The sequence below is a fragment of the Lissotriton helveticus genome, chromosome 10 (genome assembly GCF_964261635.1).
Source record: "Lissotriton helveticus chromosome 10, aLisHel1.1, whole genome shotgun sequence".
Taxonomy (NCBI): domain Eukaryota; kingdom Metazoa; phylum Chordata; class Amphibia; order Caudata; family Salamandridae; genus Lissotriton; species Lissotriton helveticus.
The window spans coordinates 820575455-820600389 of NC_136071.1; the positions used below are offsets into that span (position 1 = coordinate 820575455).

At 43.2% G+C, this 24935-nt stretch overlaps 1 protein-coding gene across 2 annotated transcripts in view; it reads left to right on the plus strand.

The window, feature by feature from the left end:
- The first annotated feature begins 259 nt into the window (after nucleotides 1-259).
- The window catches only part of LOC144784551 (protein nucleotidyltransferase YdiU-like), a 319919-nt gene continuing 295243 nt past the window's right edge, over nucleotides 260-24935 (plus strand). The window contains exon 1 of one of the 2 annotated variants that reach the window (XM_078663432.1): nucleotides 260-1630. In XM_078663432.1, coding sequence (XP_078519558.1) covers nucleotides 1423-1630 — 208 coding nt within the window. In that variant the 5' untranslated portion in view covers nucleotides 260-1422. The remainder of the gene's footprint in view (nucleotides 1631-24935) is intronic. The other variant, XM_078663433.1, reaches the window with a different exon arrangement.

The window sequence follows — 24935 nt, forward strand, 5'->3', positions numbered from 1 at the left end:
ACAGAACAAAGTAGATCGCAAACATACAGCGATAGTGCATTTCCCTCGCAGATTCACATTTTAGAATATGGCAGTATAGCGTTCCAAAGGTATACGAAGTAAAACATCGCTTTAACTGTAATCAGCATAAAATATTTTTTAATTTGGGTTAGCCCTTCTTTTGTTTTAGTTGTAGTTCCCTTTCTTGCAGTTCAGAGCGGAATATCGTAACCCGGAGTTAGAAACTACCCGCTCCGGATGCATTTTTACGAATATTTGTTTGGGTGTGTGTGGTTCGTGGCAGAGATCCGGAAGAAGACTACATACTATTCGAAGGGTCCTTAGTTTGTGTTGTTAATTCACACGTTGTTGGTACTTAGGTGTGCCCGATGAACGAAAACTAAGAATAGTCAAAGTATGGATCGTAGGGGCACGGAGCAATACATCCGTTTTGTGATGAATTACAACGGTTAATGCATTTTGAAATTGACAACCCTTAGGGGTTTCCCCCATCTCCCAACCTTCTCTCCCTTTTCAAAGTTGAGATTTATTCAACTGCAAAACGATTGAAAACGGCGTTTAGGCATTTAGTGTCCTATGTTGTGATCCGGGGAAGAGGTAGACCGCTACACTAGACTTCTTGCCTGAAAGAAATGAAAACGGCATCATGTACAGTCGGAATATTACTAAAATCTATAGTTTGAAAGTACATTTTATCTTAAACTTGTTGTGCTTTTTTATAGCTGTTTATATCGTGTAATGAAGGTTTAAATAATGACTTACATATTCACAGTGCTTTCTGTCACAAGCTCGGGGACCTCCGAGCAGTAAACATACCCAAGTCACTATATTCCATTGCACCAACTAGAATTCAATTCTATTGCTCTTTGATTACAGACACAGAAATAGAGGTTTCTTAAAGTTCGAAAGTGCACATCCCACTGACTACCATAACTTGGATTTAATTTCCATTTAAGGTGTGTGAGATATTATATGTAGTTACCTGAAGGTGAATGATCGAAAACGTTATAGAATATTTAGTTTTTATAGCCACGCCCCAAGCTCAATCACCCCACCCCCATTGTGCGCTGCATCACAGGACCCAAACTTTTTAATGCACTTCAACCACTGTTTCAGGCTAGCAGGTTATTTTTGCATTATTTTTGTCTCACTGTTTCTGACTCGTTGATTGCAGTTTCCGTCCCCTGTACCATTATATTCATAATAATCAACAGTCTTATTTTACCATACTAAGATGGGCCTTAACGCCAAAGTTCAGTGCTTGTATGGGCTTCGACATATATCTTCTTCATCCCTTTCCAGTTATATTGGCTCCTCTTAGCACTTCTAGCATAAGCGCGCTGATGACTGATCACGTCATTGGCTTTGGATTGCACAGCAAGACTGTTATATTTCTTACATTTAAAAATAACATTACGTACAATGGTTAATCTTTCAGCTCCTTTGCTTTTGTGTTCGGTATTTCTGATTACCATATGCAAGTGCAGCCAGTCCGACCCTTTGCTTGATCCTGTGAATTTTAGTTTTAAGCACTTCTATACCAATTCCAACAGTGCCACTGATATCTGCAAAAGGACACTGGACAGCACTTCCTTGCAACTGTGGAATCTGTCTTCCGAAAAACTGTCAGGTATATATATATTTATATCGCAGATTATTGTTAGTAAAATAGCCTTGTTGGAGTTTGATGGTTTGCCTTGAAACAATGTGTTACTTAAGGTTACAATTAAATATTAGTAAGTGGACAGTCACAGCAACAGTGTGTACTACTTCAAAGGATACCAAGTGTATTATTCAGTGTATGAACTGTGGTGGAGTTTGTGAAAAGTGCTTTCTGTGTCAAGGACTTGCACAAAAACATTCAGAGTAGATAGGGTAAAGTAAATATTATGAATTAAAGACCAAAAGCTATGTAACCTTTCTGACAATCTGAAAGATAGAGTGGGGTGTCCTGCCCTGAATAAGGTTGATAAGTATGTTCAATACAAGATTTGTATTCTTTGCTAATATGAATCATTTCAGCTGTGATGACATGACCATGTAAAAGAGCCCTGTGGTGAGTACAGAAGATAATTTCAACTAATCCATATTTCTAGTAACCAGATTCAATGTGGCTTCCCCCATGTTCAGGAGCCCTGATGGGTCATCCACTGGACATCTGCACCAGAAGTGTTGGTATCTATGCCTAATATAGACAATGCATCTCCTCTGCAAAACAAATAACTCCTATAAGCTAGTCCATCATAGTAGTAGGTCTTTGGAGGGTTTGATGATAGGGCAAGAAGACAAGTGTTCATAACTTGTAAAAGGGGTTAATAGACGGGTCTGGTCTGTGTTGAAGTTGTCAGAATGGTGATGGTGTGGCTTGAGCAGGTTGAGTTTAGAGCCACCTTTCAAACTGCACTCAGCAGGCAACTTCCCAGTTTTAATTCATGGGTCATTTAGTCTCTTTTCAAAGGCCATCTTTAGTTGGTTTAGCTACCTCCAAGGCCTTTGTTAGTAGGTCGATACAATGTTCAATGATAAATTATGTCTAAGGTCATAATAGTGTGCCCTTGCAGTGATGAGGAATCTAGATATGTGAACAAACTTTATAATATCTCTCCTGTTGAAGGCTGGCCCATTTTCCAACCCGGCTCTTTAGGGTACCCCAAATGCTGAGAAAATCTAATTGGAAGCAAGAGAGACCACCTTGACCAGAATAGCCATGACCTTTGGAAAGCAAAAAAACTTCTCCCTAAGAGCATGGAGGGTTAGCCATTTGTATTGAAACAAAAAAAAATCAATAGCTGCATCGTCTCACTAATAATATGGTAGTTTAGACATCAACATCTCAGACTGACTGTCTTTTACTATTCTCTTAATTACATGAATGGCACCAAGCATGATCTCCACTATTTCGAGGAAAAGGAATCGTAACGTTTGCTTTAGAAGTGTTTTGGTAGTTACAAGAGTCTTGTGAGCTAGTTCAGTTGCCTCCTTTTTTATTGCAAAGGAAATGAATGAGTGAGTGCTTCGAAGTATGAGACCTTTCAAATGCAAAGGAGCTCAGTTATAATATGTCACAACACCTGTAGTTCGTTAAGGCTGCAGAAGCCATGTGCCTCATTGGCTTCCTCAAAGTCTCTCCATTGAGTTTCGATTAGGTCTTTGGCTGCTTACAGAGTGAAGACTTTGTCCAGTGCTAGTTTGTAGATTTGACTTTTGTCTTATCTTGTATTCTTCCTGTGTTGGAAGGTTTTAGATAATGGAAAGTAGCATAAAATGTACCAGGATTAGTAGCCTTTCCTGGCCTTGAATACAGCTCGAAAATGTGTATGTGTCTAAGTCATACAAAATTGAAAAATTATCTTGAAGTTATGAAACTCGTTGTTCAATGCTGTCAGCTTTTGCATTCAAGGGTTTACAAAAATCTATGCTTCCACTTACAGGGAGTAAGGAGACGTCCTTAATAGCTTTTCATTATTTAAACCACATACCAAAGGCATTCAATTTTATTTTATTTAGTGATGCCTACAATTGAGAATTCCCTTTCTCTTTCAAGAGAGGTTCTCTTATTTTAGGATGCTGAAATCTCACCTACAATTATTTGGCTTGCTTCATCCTCAAGTCCGCTTCTGCTCAAGGTCACTTTGCCCTGAGTGACCTCCTTTATCTTGTGTTAGAACAACTATAGAAATGAGAAATGATACACTCTGAGGATTCCGATTACAATTTTGTAGTAGAAGAAGGCGAATTTCTTTTATTGTTTGCTATCTCCCTATCAGATGGTTTAATAAACTTGTGGAAGACCAATAGTGGTCAATTCAATTCATTCAATTCATATAGCTTTATTCGGTACATATAAAAATGACCATAAAAGCACATACAATATACACAAAGGATCAGTATTGCAGAGGTGTACAAAGTAAACATGAGGATTAAAACATCATGCTTTCCTGGCATTAATTGATTTATATAAAAAAGTAGCAGTAAAACAGCAAACATCGGAAAATTGCATGTTAAAAATCAATTTCATTGCATCATTTACAGAACGAACTCCGTATTTAATAAACATAGGTTTTAGATAAACAATACGTGAGTTCATGTAAAGATTGCATATCAAGAGAAAGTGCAATGTGCTCTGCCTAGATAGGCCATCACATGGGCAGGGTCCGGCCGGATGTTTTATAAGGTGAGGGAAAGCCACCAGATGATGTACCAGCCCGAACCTAAGCCTGGTGAGTACAAATCTATGTGAAGGACGAGTCACCTGGGTTAGATATAATTGATAACCTTCATTAACAGTGTATTTGTTATAGAACAAGGTAGAAAACAATAAGCCATTGCTAATTGCCCGCCTCTTGGCTATATACAATAAAAATATTGACTTCAGCTCGCTTTTGGGTATTGCAGCATGCGGGTCAGCCTATATATTTATATCAAAGATGTCCTGGAAACTATAAACAATGTATTTTAACCAGGGAATCTTATGATAGTTGTCCAATATGAGACAGTCCTCTATTACAGATCTATTAAAGGCTGTCTCCTCCTTTTGCCAGATGGATCGCCAAATCATCAGGGGCTTTAGGGATATCAAATCTGACAAATAATTGATCCCCAGTTCTCTATGTATTAACTCAGTTAGGGCAGAGGTAGGTAAACATAATAGCTTTTTGAGGAAAGCATTTTCCTCGGTTTGCAGGCAGCTATCAGGGTAATATCCCCATACCCCGCCCCCGTATAAGGCGATTGACACACATCTGGATTGGTAGATCTGCATCATATCCCTTGTGCGTCTGTCACCGATCTTTGCCGCACATCTAAAAACCCCGTGAGCACTTTTAGCCATCTTAGCGCGGGCGTTGATAAATTCATGGGACCATGAGCTGTCTTTAGCAAAGGTAATTCCTAGGTAGCAGAATTTATCTACATGTAGCACTCTCTGACCATCTGTAAAAAAGCCATGTGGCCTCTTTCGGCTTACCCCACAGGTCATGGTGTGTTTTTTTTTTCTTATTGATAAGCAATTTCCTGTCTTTGATAAAAACAGAAAATATATGGATCAATCGTTGAAGGCCGATAGGGGTCCTAGACAGTAGCACGGCATCGTCCGCATATAACAATACCGGCACTTCGATCCCTTTTACCTGGGGGGCATCAGCGTTTATGGTTTTTAAAACGACAACTATTTAATTAATAAACAGGGTAAAAAGCAGGGGGGCAAGGACACAGCCTTGTCTAATGCTCCTCTTGACACTAAATTTGGGGGTACACTCTCTTACGCCATAGCGCACGCTGGTTTGCAGTTATTCATTGAGCCGGGCTAAGAAGAAAATTATACCCTCGGGGGCCCCAAGCTCTAGCAGGGTTGTCCATAAGATGGAATGATCCACCAGATCGAAAGCACTACTTAGGTCTGCGAAGCAGAGATAAAGAGAACCCTGTTTGGCATGGGTATATTTCCCGATTAACAGGTCTAAATTAAGGCACTGGTCGAGAGTACCGCGGCCTTTCCAGAAGCCATATTGGGTACTAGCCAGAATCCCTTTAGCCTCCGCCCATTCTTCCAGCAATACTCTACTCATGATTTTGAATGAGGAGTCTAACAGAGAGATAGGGCGGTAGTTTTTAACATCCGACCTATCACCCTTCTTGTGGATCGAGATTACAATAGATTCTCCCCACGTCGAGGGGCCCCGCTACTCACAGCTGCATTATATATGATTGTTAATATAGGACTTCACAGCGCCGGGGCGGCTTTGTAGACATCTATAGGGACCCCATCCGGCCCCTGGGCCTCCCCCCCCTTACTGGCACTAATGCCTAGTTCTACCTCCGCTACAGTAATATCCAAGGGCACAATCGGCCAGGAACTACAGTTCATTCCATAGGGATAATCAGATTTAAATATAGCGGAGAAATAAGATACCCAGGCCTCACTGATAACATTAGAAGTAAGCTCAGGGATAGAGTCATCTTTAAGGAAAGGGGAGTTAACCGTAGCCCAAAAAAGGGCACAATTGGACAATTCCACAGCCTGAGTCAATGTTTCCCAGGCCTGCTGTCGCAGCTCTCTTTTCCTACGCTTGAGAGCAAGTTTATAATCTAATCTCAGCTGGATGATCAATTTCTGGTCCCTTGGCCTTGTCGTTAATGCCTGCTTTATCTCAGTCAGGAGTGCCGTACAGGTATGGTCAAACCAACCCTGGCTATGGTTGGTTTTCGCTTTACCAGGCCTAGTAAATATTGCGTCTATAAATTTATTAATGCCACTAAAATTATCTAAAACCCGGTCTGAGTCATTATCATGGTTTAGGATATCTTTAATTTCCCCTAAACTCCCTTTAACGATAATACTTAGAAATTCCTCAGATTTTTCACCTTTGCATCTCAGTCTCACACCACTCGGCCTATGTGGTTCAATATTCTCCACTGTTCTCACAGGGAGGACTGGCCTGCCTACCCAGATAGTAGTTTCAAGGATGATACAATTATGGTCACTCAAAGAGGTTACTTCAATCCTAGGGGCCATACAATAAGAGACGATATTGGATGATACAATAACATGGTCAATAATAGAATTAGTGTTCCTACCCGTGTACGTGGGGACAATATGGCCATGTTCATCATTTAAATATTGTAGAATTTCCAGGTCATGGTCCGCCATGAGTTTATTGAGTGACTCGCCATAAATATTATGGCGAAAATGCAAGTCGTCCATTCCTGTGTTACTTTTAACCCCACAAACCTTTTGAGTAGACATTGCACAAATCGGGATATTAAAATCACCCACCCAAATGAAATCAAAAATAAAATTTGCCTTTGCGGTCAAGTTCTCTATGGTGACAGCTAAATCCTTCACAACTTGATGTCTCGTATTATCAAACATATTATTATAAAAGTACATTGCGGCCATGCTTCTCATGCAGCCAAAGGATCTGTACATGGGTCCCAACACTCAAATACCTCTCCACAGTCAGAGGTTGGTTAATGGAGACCAATATCAAAAGACCACCTTTGGCTCTTCCAGATTTAGAACCCTGCGCTAATAAGTTATATGAGACAAAACTATCATAGCTTACTAGGTCCGAACACCATATTTCTTGGAAACAAATGCTATCATGTGAGTTGATAAAATTCATCCAGCCCAGTGTATCCCCTTTAGAGTTCAGCCCGGCGATATTCGAACTAACAATGGACATCCCTTTGTTGCCACGGGTACTAATCTTTGCTTGAGTGGGATCTTCTAATAGTGGTCTAATTTTAAGCAGTCAACGTTTTTCTGGTCTCCATCTAAACAGAGGTCTGGGGCATTCATCAGGCACAAAAGTTGACCCCTACCGTTGTCAATATTACAATCCTTGTCACTAGCTACATACCAATTCGAATGTTAGTTATGGTCTTTTAACCTGTTAAAAGAAAGACATAAATGTAGACATTCCTCAAATTAAAAAGTTTTGTACAGCATTGGTTCCCAAACTGTGGTCTGGGGACCCCTGGGGGTCCGCAAAGCCTCCTCAGTGAGTCCACGAATACTTAGAAAATTTAATATTATAAACAGATTAATAAAGTGTATATAAAGAAGCTAAATGTACAATTGACATTTTTTAAATCTACGGACGGTAAATATGAAGAAATTTGAGGCTAAAAATTAAATTTGTATATACAGATTGATTCATGGTAGCAATGCAGGTGCATCAAACAGAAAATAGTATGGCCCATGAGTGTCCTCAATTGAATTTAGAATAGCCCCAGCCTTTCTATTAAAATGTAATTTTGACTTTTTTTAATATATATATATATATATGGCACTGTGCCATTTATTCAAAACAAAGAGAGATTAGTATAATTACTGATCACTATAGGGTTAATGAGAGTGGGCCATGTTCATCCAGCGCCACCCCTCTTTTTTGAGCTCAATAAGTACCCTCATCACTTTCAAGCAATGTATCATGTGATCAAGCCTCTGGCTAGAGGCGAAACGCGTCATGCGGGCTTGCTGGGTGTTATTCTACTTTACGGAATAAAACACTGATTATGCACCAGAAATGGGTCTGACTTATTCGTTTTCAACAGTCCAAGCAGAGTGACTGGGGATATATATATATATATATATATATATATATGTATGTATGTATGTATGTATATATATATATATATATATATATATGTATATATATATCCAAGCTCCAGAACACCAAATGCGTGAGTCACTCTCAAGGCGGGTGCTGAATAACGCGATGGTGTTCGCGTAATACATACAGGCTCCAGTTTCCCAAAAATACCCAGCCGGGTTTACAGGAAAGAATCAGCACTCACACGGGCAACAGCAGCGATATTAAGCAGAACGGTTTATTCACAAAAAGCAGACGCGTTTCGGGAATGAAATCCCTTCGTCAGTGTTACCATCAGAGCGCCATACATTACACCCTTATCTATGTTCATACTTTACATCAACACAAACGATGGACCAATGCATTCAGGTCTGTACAGCGCGCCATCTTGAAACGCTTGCATTCTATACATTTTGTCAGCGTGGGATACTAAAAATACACCATCTTTAAATTGTATTTGAAACATCCATAAGGACGTCATGCGTTTATACAATAAGCAATCTCGCCGTGTATCGGCAGGAGTTATGATGGACAAATAAGTCCAAAAACACACATAAGCCTGAGAAACAAGGCATTTAAAAGAAATGCACAATTAATGCGAAAATCGCCATGTTAAACAAAATGCTTTTCTAAGCAAAAATCTTGCCGTGGATCGGCAATTGCAACCCAATATCAGGTTGCTAGATTCTAAGGCCAATGAAAAAACAAATCACAAATCCCACACTGACATTAAAATTTTGTTTCAATATATACATCTTGAGAATTACACCCAGTCAGTTCATCAAAGTTGTCACAGTTAATTTTTCACAGTTACTCACATACCATGATCTTAGCCCAAGTGAGAAGCTAGTTCTTCCCCCATATTCAGTCCCTTTGGTGCCCTGCTCTCAAGATCTATAATAAATCTCGATTCTAATCTTCTTAGAACCTGTAGTCGATTGCCTCCTCTCGGATTTTCAGCTACTTGGTCTATGCAGAAATATCTCAAAAGATTCCTGTCACTCTTATGCTTGATGGCAAAATGCCGTGCTACTGGATAGCTGAAATCTTTATTAGCAATCGCCCGCATATGTTCTAATATTCGGAGTTTAACAGGATTGATGGTACTCCCCACATACCTCAACGGACAAGGGCAGACCAAACAGTAAACTGCGTGGTCTGTGTGACAAGACATAAATTTTGTGATTTTCTTGCCACCTTTGCAACCTGGCACATCATAAACTAAAGTTCTTTTGCTTGCCGAGCAGGCTTTACATTTTCCACACGGGAAAAAACCTTTTGCATCTTTCAGGGTTCCTAACTGTTTTTTCTCAGGTGGTAAATAGCTATGGACCATATCATCTCGCACCGATCTTGCCCTTCTAAAGGTAATAGAAGGCACAACAGGAATATCTGGACCTACAATTGGGTCCGATTTAAGGATGTGCCAATGTTTAGACAAGATAGATCTTAATCTAAATGAATCCGCAGCAAACGGTGTGATCATGCGGAATTGAACCTCTTTAGAAGGGGTAGTTCTTTTCTTTTCAAACAATGTGCTGCGCGGTATCTTTTTGACTTTATTCAGAGTTTCTTGAAGTAGGTTAGAGTTGTATCCTCTGTTGCGGAACCTCTCTATGCTATCTATGGCAGCTTGTTCAAAGTCTTCATTGTGAGTGCAATTACGTTTTAATCGTAAAAATTCCCCGTAGGGGATATTGGTGATAAGTTTACGGGAATGGCTGCTTGAAGCGTGTAAAACGCTATTGCCAGCAGTCGGTTTACGATAAAGTTGAGTGCTGATCTGCCCATTTCTCACACTCACTTGTAAATCCAGGTAACTAACCTTTTCTTTGTTAATTTCCCCTGTGAATTTGAGGTTGCACTCATTATCGTTTAGCACTACAATATACTCATTAGCCTCTTCTATAGACCCATTCCACACTAGGAACAGGTCGTCAATGTACCTGCTCCAAGCCACTATCTTGCTGTTCCAAGCGGCATTACCAGGGGCCCAGGCTACCTGCTCCTCCCACCAGCCTACGAATAAATTAGCATAGCTGGGGGCGAAGCAGGAGCCCATCGCCGTCCCAGAACACTGTCGATATATAATATCCTGAAAGAGAAAGATGTTATTATAGAGACAGAATCTTATGAGTTCCAACAACATCTTGTTGTGCAAAGCAAATCTCAGTTCTCTTTTGTTCAGGAAAAATTCCACAGCGGTCAATCCTTGTTCATGGTCTATACAAGTATACAGACTTGTTATGTCCAACGTAATCAGTATATATGAAGGTTGCCAAGCAATAGACTCTACTTTCTCAATGAAATCCGTGGAGTCTCTTATATACGATTTCAGAGACAGTACAAAGCCAAAAAGGAAATGGTCTAGGAATTTAGAAAGGTTCTCAGTGAGACCTCCTATGGAGGAAATGATGGGTCTTCCAGGGGGATTGTGGATGCTCTTATGAACCTTGGGCAGATGGTAGAAACAAGGTAAAATTGGGTTCATGGTTTTCAGAAAAAGATATTCGTCGAGTTCGATCATCTGTCGGTCATGCCACTTTTTAAGCAATTGATATAGTTCTTCAATGCTTGTCAGATAATCCTTCTTGGTAATGACATTGTAGCATGTTTGATCCTCAAGTTGTCGTTTTGCTTCTGCAACATATTGTAATCTAGACATAATGACTATGTTGCCTCCTTTATCGGAGGGTTTGCAAACAATCTTTTTGTCCTCCATCAGGCACCTCACCGCCTGCTGTTGTTCCTTGGTAATGTTATGGTGTTTCCTTTGAGGTTTAGATTCTGTCCTCATAATGGCCAGATCCCTGGCAACCACCTCTGCGAAGATGTCAATTGCATCCGGTGCAGTTTGGGGGACGAATCTTGAGGCAAGTTTGAAAGTACTCTTCGGTGCTTCTTGCTCTACACTAACATTGTCCAATCTTTGAGTTAAAGTGTTATCTATTGCGTTTGTCTCCATGTCACCATCCTGTCTAAGATTTTGCAAAACTTCACAAGCTGTAAGGTCATTTACCGTTAAGAGATCGGTATCTTTCTTGTTTCTCAAAAATTTTGATTCCTTCATAGTTGGCTTAGTCTTAAAAAACTTATGCAATTTGACTTTCCGAGTAAATTTATATAGATCTATACGTGTCTGTGTATATTCCATATTCTTATTCGGACAAAAAGTGAGTCCAAGTTTTAAAACAGACTCTTCTGTTGGTGTTAATGATCTTTCGGACAAATTCACAATGGTGAGTTGGTCTGGGGTGTTCACCATCTGCCTCTCCTTTGGCTCCTGGTTACTCGTGCGGTTGCTTTTGCTTGCCCTCTGCCTTTTGCCTTTCCATCCGCCGCGTCTTGTTTGTCTGCGCCTTCTGGGGGCTTGTTCTTGCCGCCCCGGAGCCAGCTCTCTTGTATAACTTTGAACTCCTGTTGAAAAGGGGTTTTGGTTGTCATTGTCGCAGACATTGCAGTATGGCCAGACGTTTCGTCTCCAGAGCTTTCACTCGCATTGACATCAGAGTCCGAAGTCTCAACTCTTGTTTCCATTGCCGTACTCGGCATTTGATTTTTTCTGGCCACTTCTTTGCGCGGTTGATCATACTTTTTGTGAAAGGTCAAGACCCTCCCCATTGCATAGTCCCGCTCATCCCGGTCAAATTTTTCTTGTTTCCTAAGTTTGATTTTGGTTTCATATTTCTGAAGTCTCTTTTTCATATTAGCCCTAAGTTGTTCCTGTTCCTCTTTGTTGGCATTTTTTGTGATCAATTCTTCCAACTCTTCGATCTTTTTGACGACTTTATCACGGTCGCTCCACGCAAATTGGATCAGGATCTCCAACATACCTTTGCAGGAGTTGGCTATATGTGACGCCCATGTTTCCAATAATTGGGGGTCTGGGTTCTCATACGCGGGTACTGTAAAGATCCGAAGACCTCGAGGCACCCTCTGTACCTCTATGTACCCCTGTAATGATGTTCCCTCCCACCATTTGCGCAGTTCCCGTTCGTACAATTTCTCAAGTTTTTGGAACTGTGTAGATAGGGTGTTGGATACAGCCACATTCGTCACTGGTGGTGGTTTCGAAATGTCTGGGTTTTTGTTCTTGAAGATGTCTCCAGCCGCATCGCGGCGCTCTGACATGTTGAACATGTTTCCTTGTTGCCACAAATCTTTGGTATCCCGGTCCCGGGAACCAAAAACTGAATCCGTGTGCTTGCTGCTGTGCGCCCCTTCACCTAACCGTCAATGATGCACATAGAGAGTAACACGGAAAAAGTGCTTAAGACGAGCCGGCTTACCGTGTTTAAAGTCCGCCCGCTCTTGCACTATCCGTTCACAGCTCCGGACGTTTCACTCTTCGAAAGATAAGGACGTAAAATTCTCCTTCTTCACAGGCGTCCGTCGACGGTGGTGCACTCACTCCAAATTAAATCCAAGCTCCAGAACACCAAATGCGTGAGTCACTCTCAAGGTGGGTGCTGAATAACGCGATGGTGTTCGCGTAATACATACAGGCTCCAGTTTCCCAAAAATACCCAGCCGGGTTTACAGGAAAGAATCAGCACTCACACGGGCAACAGCAGCGATATTAAGCAGAACGGTTTATTCACAAAAAGCAGACGCGTTTCGGGAATGAAATCCCTTCGTCAGTGTTACCATCAGAGCGCCATACATTACACCCTTATCTATGTTCATACTTTACATCAACACAAACGATGGACCAATGCATTCAGGTCTGTACAGCGCGCCATCTTGAAACGCTTGCATTCTATACATTTTGTCAGCGTGGGATACTAAAAATACACCATCTTTAAATTGTATTCCCGAAACGCGTCTGCTTTTTGTGAATAAACCGTTCTGCTTAATATCGCTGCTCGGCAAGCAAAAGAACTTTAGTTTATGATGTGCCAGGTTGCAAAGGTGGCAAGAAAATCACAAAATTTATGTCTTGTCACACAGACCACGCAGTTTACTGTTTGGTCTGCCCTTGTCCGTTGAGGTATGTGGGGAGTACCATCAATCCTGTTAAACTCCGAATATTAGAACATATGCGGGCGATTGCTAATAAAGATTTCAGCTATCCAGTAGCACGGCATTTTGCCATCAAGCATAAGAGTGACAGGAATCTTTTGAGATATTTCTGCATAGACCAAGTAGCTGAAAATCCGAGAGGAGGCAATCGACTGCATCAGCGGAGCAGGACTGTTCAGCAAGGAATTTGAACGGGGACGAACTTTGCCTGTGCTCCTCTGATTTTAAAGATTGGATTGAAAAGACTGCCTGCAGCCCACTTGGGTCCTATTATTACGAACTATCAGCCCCAGAATGCAGCAATGATGTATAACTCACCTGAGTAGCATTGTGTCATCAAAATAAAAGAGGGACAAACGCTGATGTTCACGTAGCTGGCAGTCATTTCAATTACAGAAAGCCTTTGAGAAAGGGAGTTTTCCTGAAACGCGCCAGGCTCTGCTGATGCTGGGAACATGGGTTTCTTCCCCAAACTGGAGTTTGCTCACAGAGAGTGCATCCTGCATATGGGCAACTGTGAAACTTTATATATATATATATATATATATATATATATATATATATATATATATATATATATATATATATATATATATATATTTGCGAATTAAATAAAATGTGTCATAATTTGTCTATTTGTTTGATTAATGCTTTTTTCTGTATTTTTGTATATTGAGTATCAAATTATCTATAATGCTTAGGCTGGGGTCCCCGGCTTCCAGTAATGACTTGTAGAGGTCCCCGGATTCCAATAATGATTCAGTGGGGGTTCCAGTAATGATTAAGTAAGATACCCACAAGTCAAAAGATTGGGAACCACTGTTCCACAGTAAGAAACAAATTCAGTCCATCATTAACAAGCACTGGAAAATATTAGACTGCTACTAATGCAAACTAGAAACCTATTTTTTCATAAAGGGAGGTAAAAATATTAGAGGTTGAGTGATCATAGCAGACCAAAAATAAGCCAAGCATTTGTAGGTAAAACAAGATAACTACATCCTTTGCCATGGGTCTAAGCACTGTGAAGGAACAATGGAAACACAACAAGCAGTAATATAAACGTCATTAAGCTGTTATTTTTCCAAACAACAATGAGATATAAAGGGATGACAAGATCACACTCCATACCCGTGCAAAATTATTTACAAACTGATGATTATTTGTCAGAAATGAAACCCAAAGCAGACAATGTATTCTGTTCTGGACAGTAAGTTAGGGAATCATCCCACAGAAAGATCAGACTGACATAACACAGTTGCAGTTTGAGAAATAACAGCCCTGGATTTTTAAATTGTCAAATCTAAATGGATTGAATGGTGATGTTGAATGGGCTTGATTCTAAAAATCTACACACGTTTGATAGTCACAACTGTAAACTTCTTAGATTAAGCAAACAAATAAAAATATTTAGCTGAGCATACCATCCAAGTTTTCCTATTCGGCTTTGGAATAGGCACTCTTAGGGGCTCATTAATCTTTAGTTGGTATGTGCTAAGGATGAACACGAATAAGAATCATTCTAAGCAAAAAGGATGCTCCAAATCTAAGGGGCTTGCATCTGTGACCACAGCAGCATGTAGAGCAAGGTTAAAGTATACAATTTTGTCAGCTTTGGCATTGCTTGATTTGATGTCCTCAAAGGTCTCTTGACAATGTCTGAACCAGCAATCGGGCTCACCTTGTTTTGTGAGATTTCCCATGGGGGAGGGGCAGAAGGAAGCACCGTCCTTGATACATAGAACACAATAGGTGGCCATCCTTAAGAATGACTGGTGTGTATTAATGAGGTCGTGAGCTCATTTGTGATGAATTGGGGGAAGCACAGCAGCAAAGCACCTTCTGATGGGAGTTTTTCATTCCGTATGAGGCTACTATCATTCATTTTCCTGATATCCCTACGCACCCGTCTAGAGCATCAAATGTCATGGAAATCCCAGGTCTCATTGTGGTCATAAGAAATGCTTTGCATGCCCATCATGCTAGACCATGGGTATGGCTCATGATGAGAAGAGAAGCAAAAGAAAAGCCTTTTGCAGCTCCACCTATGCATACTTGAGGCGGGTCCATCCCAAAGACTCCCATTGCAATGCAGCTGTAACTCTCCTCCACCAACCAAGGGATTGACTGAATGAAGAGCAGAGAAGCACCATCCTAGAACATTTCATGTTCGGAACAGTCAACTAGGACCTGGAATCCTATCTCCTTCATATTATATTATATTATATTATATATTTCAGTGAAACTCTTTCACGCTTTCTGATTCAAATATGCTTTCCACTCTACCAAGTTCTTTTAGACCTAATTGGAGCTCGATCACCCTTTGTAGGGGGCATTTGTTCTCTGTTTGAAGCCATTTCAAAGTAATCACAGGACTCCGCTTGAGAGCATGAGTGTTGAGCTGAAATATATGGCCAATATCCTGGATAGGTAGGAAGATCTTCGGTGTTTTGGAGACCTGGGTTTATCCCCCCACCTCCTGCCTCTAAGTGAATCTATTGAACAGCCCAAGACTGAAGGTTCAACCGGACTTACCAAAAATGCTTAGTTAGAGACTATTACAAGGCAGCCCAATTTTGTATCCAGTGAGAGTGTTCTTGGATAAAAGCGGGCAAGCTCTGGGACCAAAAAGGACCAGGTAGTCGTGAGCAAGTCACTGAAATGTAATTTGTCTTCCAAGAAGATTCAGGCCACAACGTAACCCAGATGTTAAGTACCCTTCTTTGTGGGGCTCATTGGCCATACTGAGGGGCTTGACAACCTTTGCTTATCCATAGACAATTACATTTTGACACAATTGTTTCTCTAGCTTGAGAGGGGATGGTGTTTCCTAAATTGAGATAGGTGGACTGCTAGCAACAGGATCATTTTTGACATTTATTGTGGTACACGGGTAAGGTCTTTTGAGGATTGAAAGAAATGATTTAATTGACAGAAGAGGTAAGATTTCGCTACCAACAGTTGCGTCGTTGGTGTGACCCACTTGAAATATAAACATGCTGCACAAAAACTGCCCCCACCCTTGAAAGTAGACACAACCTTCACTTCTCTGAGGATGCTAGACTCATCTCTCTTGTTGGAGGAGAAGTAGAAATACATGGAAAGATAGGGCATTCCTTTGACGCAGGCTGTGAGATGTCCAGGGATATCTGTGAGTTTTTGTGGAGAAATATACCAAAACACATCATAACGACACACACAGATGATTCTCACTTACTAAAATCAAAGGATGGGTTTTAATGCTTGACAAACTCAGAACATTTTTCCTGGGCAAGGCAGACAAATGTTCGAGGACACAGCTTCAAATTGGTTGGACCTGCCTCAGAATACATATTTACTGGAGAAATGTATTAACATTAATTAAAGAAATGCAAGCTTTCTGTGCCTAATGACTGTTATGATTCAGTGTTTCTACACCTTAGACCACATTGGTGGAGTGACATTAACTTCAGGACATGGAAGATAATTATTAAGTTGTTACTGGTTGTGTTGGGATCTGTAACTGCAGTTATTCTACCAAATCATTTGAATCCCATTATATGTGAATGGTGAAAGCAAAAATGTTAAAATGTGAAGAAATGTCAAGCACCCTTCTTTTTGTGAATCCTGTCTTGAATACGTGGCACAAGGTGTATTTCTTGCTGAAAGGCTTGATTCCTGCATTGATTCCTGCATATCTGTAAATATGCTAATTTGTCCTCCCAACTCTTTTGTTCTTACACACTGGGAGACCCAAAAGGCAGTTCCTTGCACAGGTTCAGCCATGTTCTATTTCAGGAGGCTGTTGATCTGTGCTTCAATTTGCTTCTGAATATTGAACGGGATGCCTCAAAAGCATTGGACCACAGGTCATATAGAAACATCAGTATGAGATTTTAGGACTGTGTGGCCAGACACCTATAGCGTGAGACACGCACATGATTGGCTTTGTTGCCGACTGCCTAATTATCGCAAATTCTCAGATATAATGGTGAAATGTCACACTTAAAACCATCATCGGTATTGCAACTTCCTACAGAAGACAGGTGGCAACTGCAGGGTCGGAGACCAAGGAATCGTGGAGGGAAGAGTGGCTGTGCCTGCAATGTGCCAGCCTTAGGGGATCACCAAGCCTGATCTGTAGAAGATGAGTCCGGATGGCCCTGGTGGTCGCTGCATTGTCACAACAGTGTGTTCCCCTGACAGTGGTGCACCGGTCTGGGGCAATTTTACACCCCCATATACACACACACACTTAGCTGGTTCAACCAGGTAGGTGGCCCAATACACATGCATCAAAAAAGTAAAGATCAATCCAAAGATGGAGGATTGCTGCTTTTGGATGCAACGGGGTGGCTTAGGCTGCAGGGCAATGTGCTTGGCGGCTGTTCATGCTGGAGGCACCAGTGGCCTTTAACAGGTTCCTAAAGCCACGACAAGCCTAGGTTTGCAGTTGACAGGCAATGTTATGGGCATACACGGTGTGCTGACAATTTAGATTTGGTTGTCGAAGTTGGCCCGCCAAGCTGAGGTGCTGGGGAGCTTTGGTGCCCCAAAGATGCAGGAGCAGTGTGGGTAAAAAAGGGCCTGTCTGACACCTCTCAAGAGAACACAGCGATAGCAAAATTTGCCCTCATTGCAAACAGTGAAGCATATTTTACCTACATAGAACAGATTTCATTGATGATTGTTTACAATGGTAGTTCTGTATCCATGTTCTAGATTTGGTAGGCACTGTGTTGAATTTGTAGCATGGAAGTTGTCCTTTTATCGACTTTTCATCTGGAAATAGTCAAAAAGGAAGCAAATTGAACAGATTACAGATTAATGCAGGCTATACTATGCACACAGACAAGAAACGTTTTTGCCCTTTCTGTTATATTTCAATGAGTTTATGCATGAAAATTTGGATCATGCCTCCTCTAATTCTTGCCTATCTGTACTCTTTTATGCCATTATATATGTTCCTTGTACACTATGCTACCATTTTGGCTTAGTTGTAGTAGTGCATTAATGTGTACAACTTCTGGGTCACTCAAGACCAGCTCAAAGATTAAGTTATGTTGTGTAGATCTGTGAGCTCTTTACGGACTAACAACAATATCAGGGATCAAGTCTGGTTAACATACCAAATATTTGCACATCAAGGGACCACGATTATTCATGCTTGGCTACAAGAGACCACCTCTGCCCTTCCCTCCAGGAGGTGTCTCCCCTCCTGTTCTGCCTGCCTGCGTGCGTACTGCGCTTCGAACCCCTCCCTCCACCGAATTTCTATGGACCACATTTCCCAGCAACCCCAGAAGCGGGGCCAACTGGTTTTCACATTTTCATGCCTACTGACACCGGATAAAGGCACCCTGATGCTCCCGCATCGCAGGATGTCGCCTTAGCTCTTCCCTCCAGAAGGTATCCCCTAAGTTCTGCCTGCCTGCACACTGCACTTGAGAGCGTTTCGATCCCCTACCTACACCGGATTTCAACGGACCTCAGCTTAAGGTACGTGCCTGCTGTCCCTGCACTGCTCCTGCATTACCAACTGCTCCATTGTACCCTGCTCATCGCCCGCTCACTCTGCAAACATGCCACAAAAATCTGGAACACCATCACCACCACACTCTCCACGGACGTTGCCTTCATCACCAAAACATGGCTGAACCCCTCCTCGTATCACGACTGCCACTCACGAAGGCTACAAGATGATACACTGAGACTGTGCCAACAAACAAGGTGGAGACATCACCAGCATCTTCAAGGAATCCATCAGATGCACTATCACCAACGACAACCCCACACCACTCATGGAACACCTCAACTTCCTATTATAAACTGACACGGAGACCACAGTAAGAGGCACCCTCGCCTACAGACCTCTGAGACCCCGAGCAATATTCAGCAACGCCATTCCCAACCTCATCGCCCCCCAAGCAATCAACTCTCACCACTCCGTCCTACTCAGTGACCTCAACATCCTCATTGACAACTCAATGATGCCAACTTCATTGCCCTTCTGGAGAGCCTCATCAACATTGGCCTTACCCAACTGGTCACCAAATCCACGCAAACAGCCAGACACACACTCAACCCAATTTTCACCTCCAGCAACAGTATCAGATCCAGCCACACCACAGACCTCTCATGGACGGACCACACCATTGTACACTTCACCATCACCGATGCCCAGCACACCATCACCAGGCGTCAGATCTCCTACCGCTTCAGCTGGAGCAAGGTCACCGAAACTTAGTGGTCCCAGGCCCTCACCACCTCCCAACCCGAGGCCTCAACAGACCTCGATCAGGCCATCCAAAACTTCGCTGCCAGGATCACTGACAGCGCCTACAGAGTCGCACCACAAAAACCTACAAAATCCAACAAGACCTACAGACCTGCCTTCTGGTACACCCCAAAACTCAGGACCATCAGGCACTACTGCCACCAACTCGAGAAAAGATGGCGCACCATCAAGACCTCACCGACAGAGCAGCTCACAAAATAGCCATTAGCAGCTATCACTGGCACATGAAAGAAGTCAAGAAAGCAGCCATCACCACCGCATCAACTCCGAGGCCAACCACACAAAGAAACTCTACAAATGAGTCAAATAATTCTCCAACCAAACAGCCATAGAGAACACCATCCACCCCTCCAGAGAACTCTGTGACTGTGTCTCAGACTACTTCCACAGCAAGATCACCAACATCTACAACAATTTTGACATCCAACTCGCCACTCTCAACCCCAACGACCTCAATCAGCTAACATCAGCCAAATGATTACCACCTGGTCTCTGCTCACCGCCCGGACCACCTCAGCCATTATGTCTTCCATCCACTCCAGGGCGCCCACCGACCCGTGCCCCGACCACCTCTACAACCTCGCAACTGCCCAATCAGCATGCAAGTCAACAGCATCCCCAACACTTCCATCTCCACAGCAACCTTCTTGGACAGATGGAAACATGCAGACGTCAGACCCCTCCTTGAGAAAGCCTCCGCCGACCCCAGTGAGCTAAAAAAATATCTGGTCTCCCTGCTCCCATACCCGACCAAAGTACTCGAGAAGCCATCAAACAGCAGCTCTCCGAATTCCTGGAACAAAACCCCCTAATGGATGCCTCACTATCAGGATTCCGTGCCAACCACAGCACAGAGACCGCACTGATTTCTGCCACAGATTACATCAGAACGCATCTCGACCATGGAGGAACTGTGGCCCTGATCCACCTGGACCTCTCTGCGGCGTTCGACACCGTCCTCCACAACACCCTCATCAACAGATTCTACAACATAGGGATACAGCAAGACACCCTCAAGTGGATCGCTTCTTTCCTTACAGGACGCATACAGAGCATCCAACTGCCTCCCTTCACCTCTGCACAAAAGACATGAAATGCGCCTTACCACAAGGATAATCCCTCAGCCCCACCCTGTTCAACATCTACATGACCCCCTTTGTAGACGTCATCAGATCCCATGACTCACCATAGTCTTTTGCCCAGACGACACTCAACTCATCCCCTCGCTCACCAAGGACTCCTCCAACGCCAAAATCAACTTCTGCAATGTCATGATCAATATAGCCAAATGGATGAGAGACAACTGCCTCCATCTCAACTCTGTCAAAACTGAAGTACAGATTTTTGTGAAGACCACCTCCCCAATGGACCGCAACTTGTGGCCTGCAGAACTCAGATCTACACCCACTCTGACCGACCATGCACTGCACGCAACCTCGGTATCATCCTTGACAGCCAACTGACCAAGAAATGACAAGTCAACACAGTCGCCTCCTGCTTCCACTCAGTTTGCATGCACCGCAGAATCTTCTGATGGATCCCACCAACACCAGAAAGACTGCCACTCAGGCACTCGTCACTAGCTGCCTCGACTATGGCAGCACCTTCTACGCCAGCACCTCCACCCAGCTCCTCCAAAGACTCCAGACCATACAGAACGCTGCAGCCAGACTCATTCTAGACCTCCCTGCACTAACCCACATCGCCCCCCCCCCCCACCTGAGATACCGCCACTGGCTCCCCATCCAGAAGGGATGCCAGTTCAAGATCCTCATGCAAAAAGATCAATGGACGGACAGAATGCAGGGCAATGTCATACATTGACCCCAGTACAGAGATCTGGGCCTAAATCTATTGCTTTTTTGCTCTGCATGCAAATCAGTCTGAACCCATCTTTTTTGCTCCCCATGCCATTCCAGTTTGAACCCAGCCATATGCAGACTCAGCCTTGACCCTGTGCCCAATGGGAACAGTTCAGCCCGAACTGCCAAGCCAGGTCCTCACTGGATTGGAAACAAGCATCCTAAGACCGGTTAACGGGTTTCACCCCTCATCAGCCAGGATAGCTTGACTCCAGTGGCATGGAGAACACAGGGCCAACGTCTGGGCATACCCGTCCCACTTGGGGTGAACCTCAAGCACACCTACAAAGCCTTTCATGACCTAGGACCTGCCTACATCAACCATTTACAGAACTTTCACCAGCCCTCTAGACATATGTGCTCCTTTTCATGCGCCCTCACACACACACTCCGCATCCGTTTCAGCCGCAGTGATAGTCGCTGCTTCTCCTACATTGCGGCCAAGAGCAGGAGCAACCTTCCCCTCCAGCTCCGTGCAGCACCTTCACTGGCAGACCACAAAAAGAGACTCAAGACCTGGCTCTTCGACGGAGACACAACGTCCAGATACCCCTAGGTGTGACAATTCTGCACTCTACAAATGCTGTTTGATTGATTGATAGCAAGTTCATCAACCCTATGGCAGTCCAGTTGCATTTGCCACTGACATAGAAATGCATTTGTTGTACAGTATATTCTTTTATGCACTGGTTCTAAGCACATTCATGCCACCAGGCAAAATGCACCAGAGAAACAAGGTGGGCATTTTGTTAAGGTAGTTAGCTTTAGGTCTTTAGTGTGACTCCTCATTAGGATTTGTTGTTAAGAATAGTAAGTAATAAGACACAAGTGCATGCAGAAGGTACATATGCACCTATATCTTGGATATAGACCATCTTTTACATTCAGAAGAGATCAGGCATGGAAACTAGTATAAGAGATAGTGTGGCTGGACTTCAATGTTGGGATTGGAACTTCCGGGGCACAGGGGCAGTACTAGTATATAAGACTGTCATTGGAACTGGGTTGGTACCAAGCAACATCCCTAGTTCTTTTGGCTTTTCTCTTCCAAAACAGTTAATCACACAGCATTGCTTCTCTGGACTTTATCTTTTCCCTTCCTGGTACATGTTGTCCCTGTTCCTTCATTCTTTCAGAACACTAGTTACCGCAGTGGTTCTGTGAGTACTAACTGCATGACTCAACCTTCTTTTGCTAGCATCTCTTTACGTGATCCTTGGATAATCATCTGCAGCTCCTCCGAAGGTGCCTGCCCCCTGGTAATTTTTGCAGCTTTGCTGTCTTCCTCAGCAGCCATAACACCAAGGTGATGGGTGGAGTACTTGAATTAATCTCAGCCATTGGCAATCACTCTGGTCCGCATTCCAGTACAACTTCTTTTGCCCACCATGTCAGTCTAGACAAAAGCTTCCCTTGTGCAAATTAGTACCGACCCAGCTCCTCATGGGAACAGTTTATCCTGAACTGCCAGGCGATGCCCCCTTCAGAAGGGACCACAAGCAACCCCAGACTGGTTTCACCCTCTTTATGGCTTGCCCGGAAGGTGCAGCTTGAGACCTACAGCACATTGAGCACGGGACCCATGTCTGGGCATAAGCATTGCACATTAGTGTTCAAGGAGAACCTGGCCTGGCAGTTTGGGCTGGACTGTTCCTATTGGAGAAGGATCAAGACCGATTTTCATATGATTTGGTCCGTTACATTCTCGCAGTCTTCACGGGTGGCGCTGACTCCCTAGCGGTCTCCGGTATTCCCCTTTGTTCAGCCAACCACAAAGGGCGGGGGAGGAGCCTTAGGGGGGGAATTGGTATTTGAATGTGCTTTGGCGCGGGAGCAGGCACTCTGAAAACTGTGCCGCTACCTTGGGGAAGGCTTGATCTCTGTGTTTGCACTATGTTTTAAATAATTGTATTTTAAAACCAACGTGTTTCACTATATTTTTTAAAATTGGAAACGAACTCTGATACACTTTAGCCCTGTTACATTCTCGCTGACTCCCTAGCGGTCTCCGGTGTTCCCCTTTGTTCAGCCAACCACAAAGGGCGGGGGAGGAGCCTTAGGGGGGAATTGGTATTTGAATGTGCTTTGGCGCGGGAGCGGGCACTCTGAAAACTGTGCCGATACCTTGCAGAAGGCTTGATCTCTGTGTTTGCACTAAGTTTTAAGTAATTGTATTTTAAAACCGACGTGTTGCACTATATTTTTTAAAATTGGAAACAAATTCTGATGCACTTCAGCCCCGTTATATTCTCGCTGTCTTCACGGGTGGCGCTGACTCCCTAGCGGTGTCCGGTGTTCCCCTTTGTTCAGCCAATCACAAAGGGCGGGGGAGGAGCCTTAGGCGGAGTATTGGTATTTGAATCTCCTAGCCCGGTCTAGGGGCCAGACTCCCTGCACGAATCCTCGAATACTCATCAGAAGAACTTAGAGGGCTCCATCGGGCCTCGCTCCCACTAAGCCCAGCTATTAAAACGCGTCTGAGCAGGAACAATATCCGTCTGAGACGTAAAACTTTCCCAGAAATAACAGATTGTACTGATCACACCCAGCAGAAAGCGGACGTTACTCTACCCAAGCAGGCAGCGTTACGTGTATATTATTTAAACACACGTTCTTTAGTCAAACTTCAGCTTGATGTATTCATTCTCTTAGCAGCTGATCAACCTGACATCCTGTTAGTAACAGAAACTTGGCTGACTCCTGACTCTACCCCTGACATCTTGGCTGCACTGCCTAATGATTACTATATTCTTCATTTGGATCGTCCATCGGGTAAAACGGGTGGGGGAGTTGCAGCAATTATTCACCGCAACCATAAATTCACTGCAGTCTCTTCTTTGAGTCTTGTGGCAGTGGAGAATCCGGTCATAAAGCTGGAATCAAATTCAGCCCCACTGATCTGCATCGTAATATATAGGACCCATCAGCATATGGCTCTGTTTCTCCTACTATTGAGTGCGCATATGGCTAACATGGTAACAAACTCCACAATATTATCTTAAATCTGCGACTTAAACTACTGGTTCAATGATGCACTTGGTGGTCCCCATTCTAAGGAACTGACGGATGTATTAATCAATCTCAATTTTACTCCGCATCTATTCTCTGCAACACATAGTAACGGTCATATGCTTGACCAAGTCTGGACCACAAATCTCATTGTGTCCGCTCCCATGATCCTGCCGTGCTTCTGGTCTGACCACCACCTCATAAAATTTTCACTAACAGTACCTATCGGTAATAAGTCTCCCTTGGCTGAGGGGGGGCGTGATGAGGAATTGAGGCACTCTCAATAAACAGGAATTTATGAACACATTAGCCAGCTCAACCCCAATGTTTAATTTGGACGTCGATCTCCACGAAGCAAATATTTCAGCATGGCTCCTAACAGCCAGTGATACGCATGCTCCGTCCAAAAAACGTAGACAAGACCGCCGCTTTGATGCGCACAAATGGTTCTCTAGCGAACTAAGAGAACAGAAGTTAGCACTCTGCCAAAAAGAAAGAAGGTGGAAATTAAATTATGCTCCCGAAGACAAGCTCCTCTACTCAGAGAACCAGAAAGATTATAAAAAAGCTATTACTGCAGCGAAAGCTTCCCACTTCTCCACCAGAATAGTGAACACCCGCAATAAATCAAAGGAAATTTTCTCAATAGTGAATGCGCTATCTAATGCT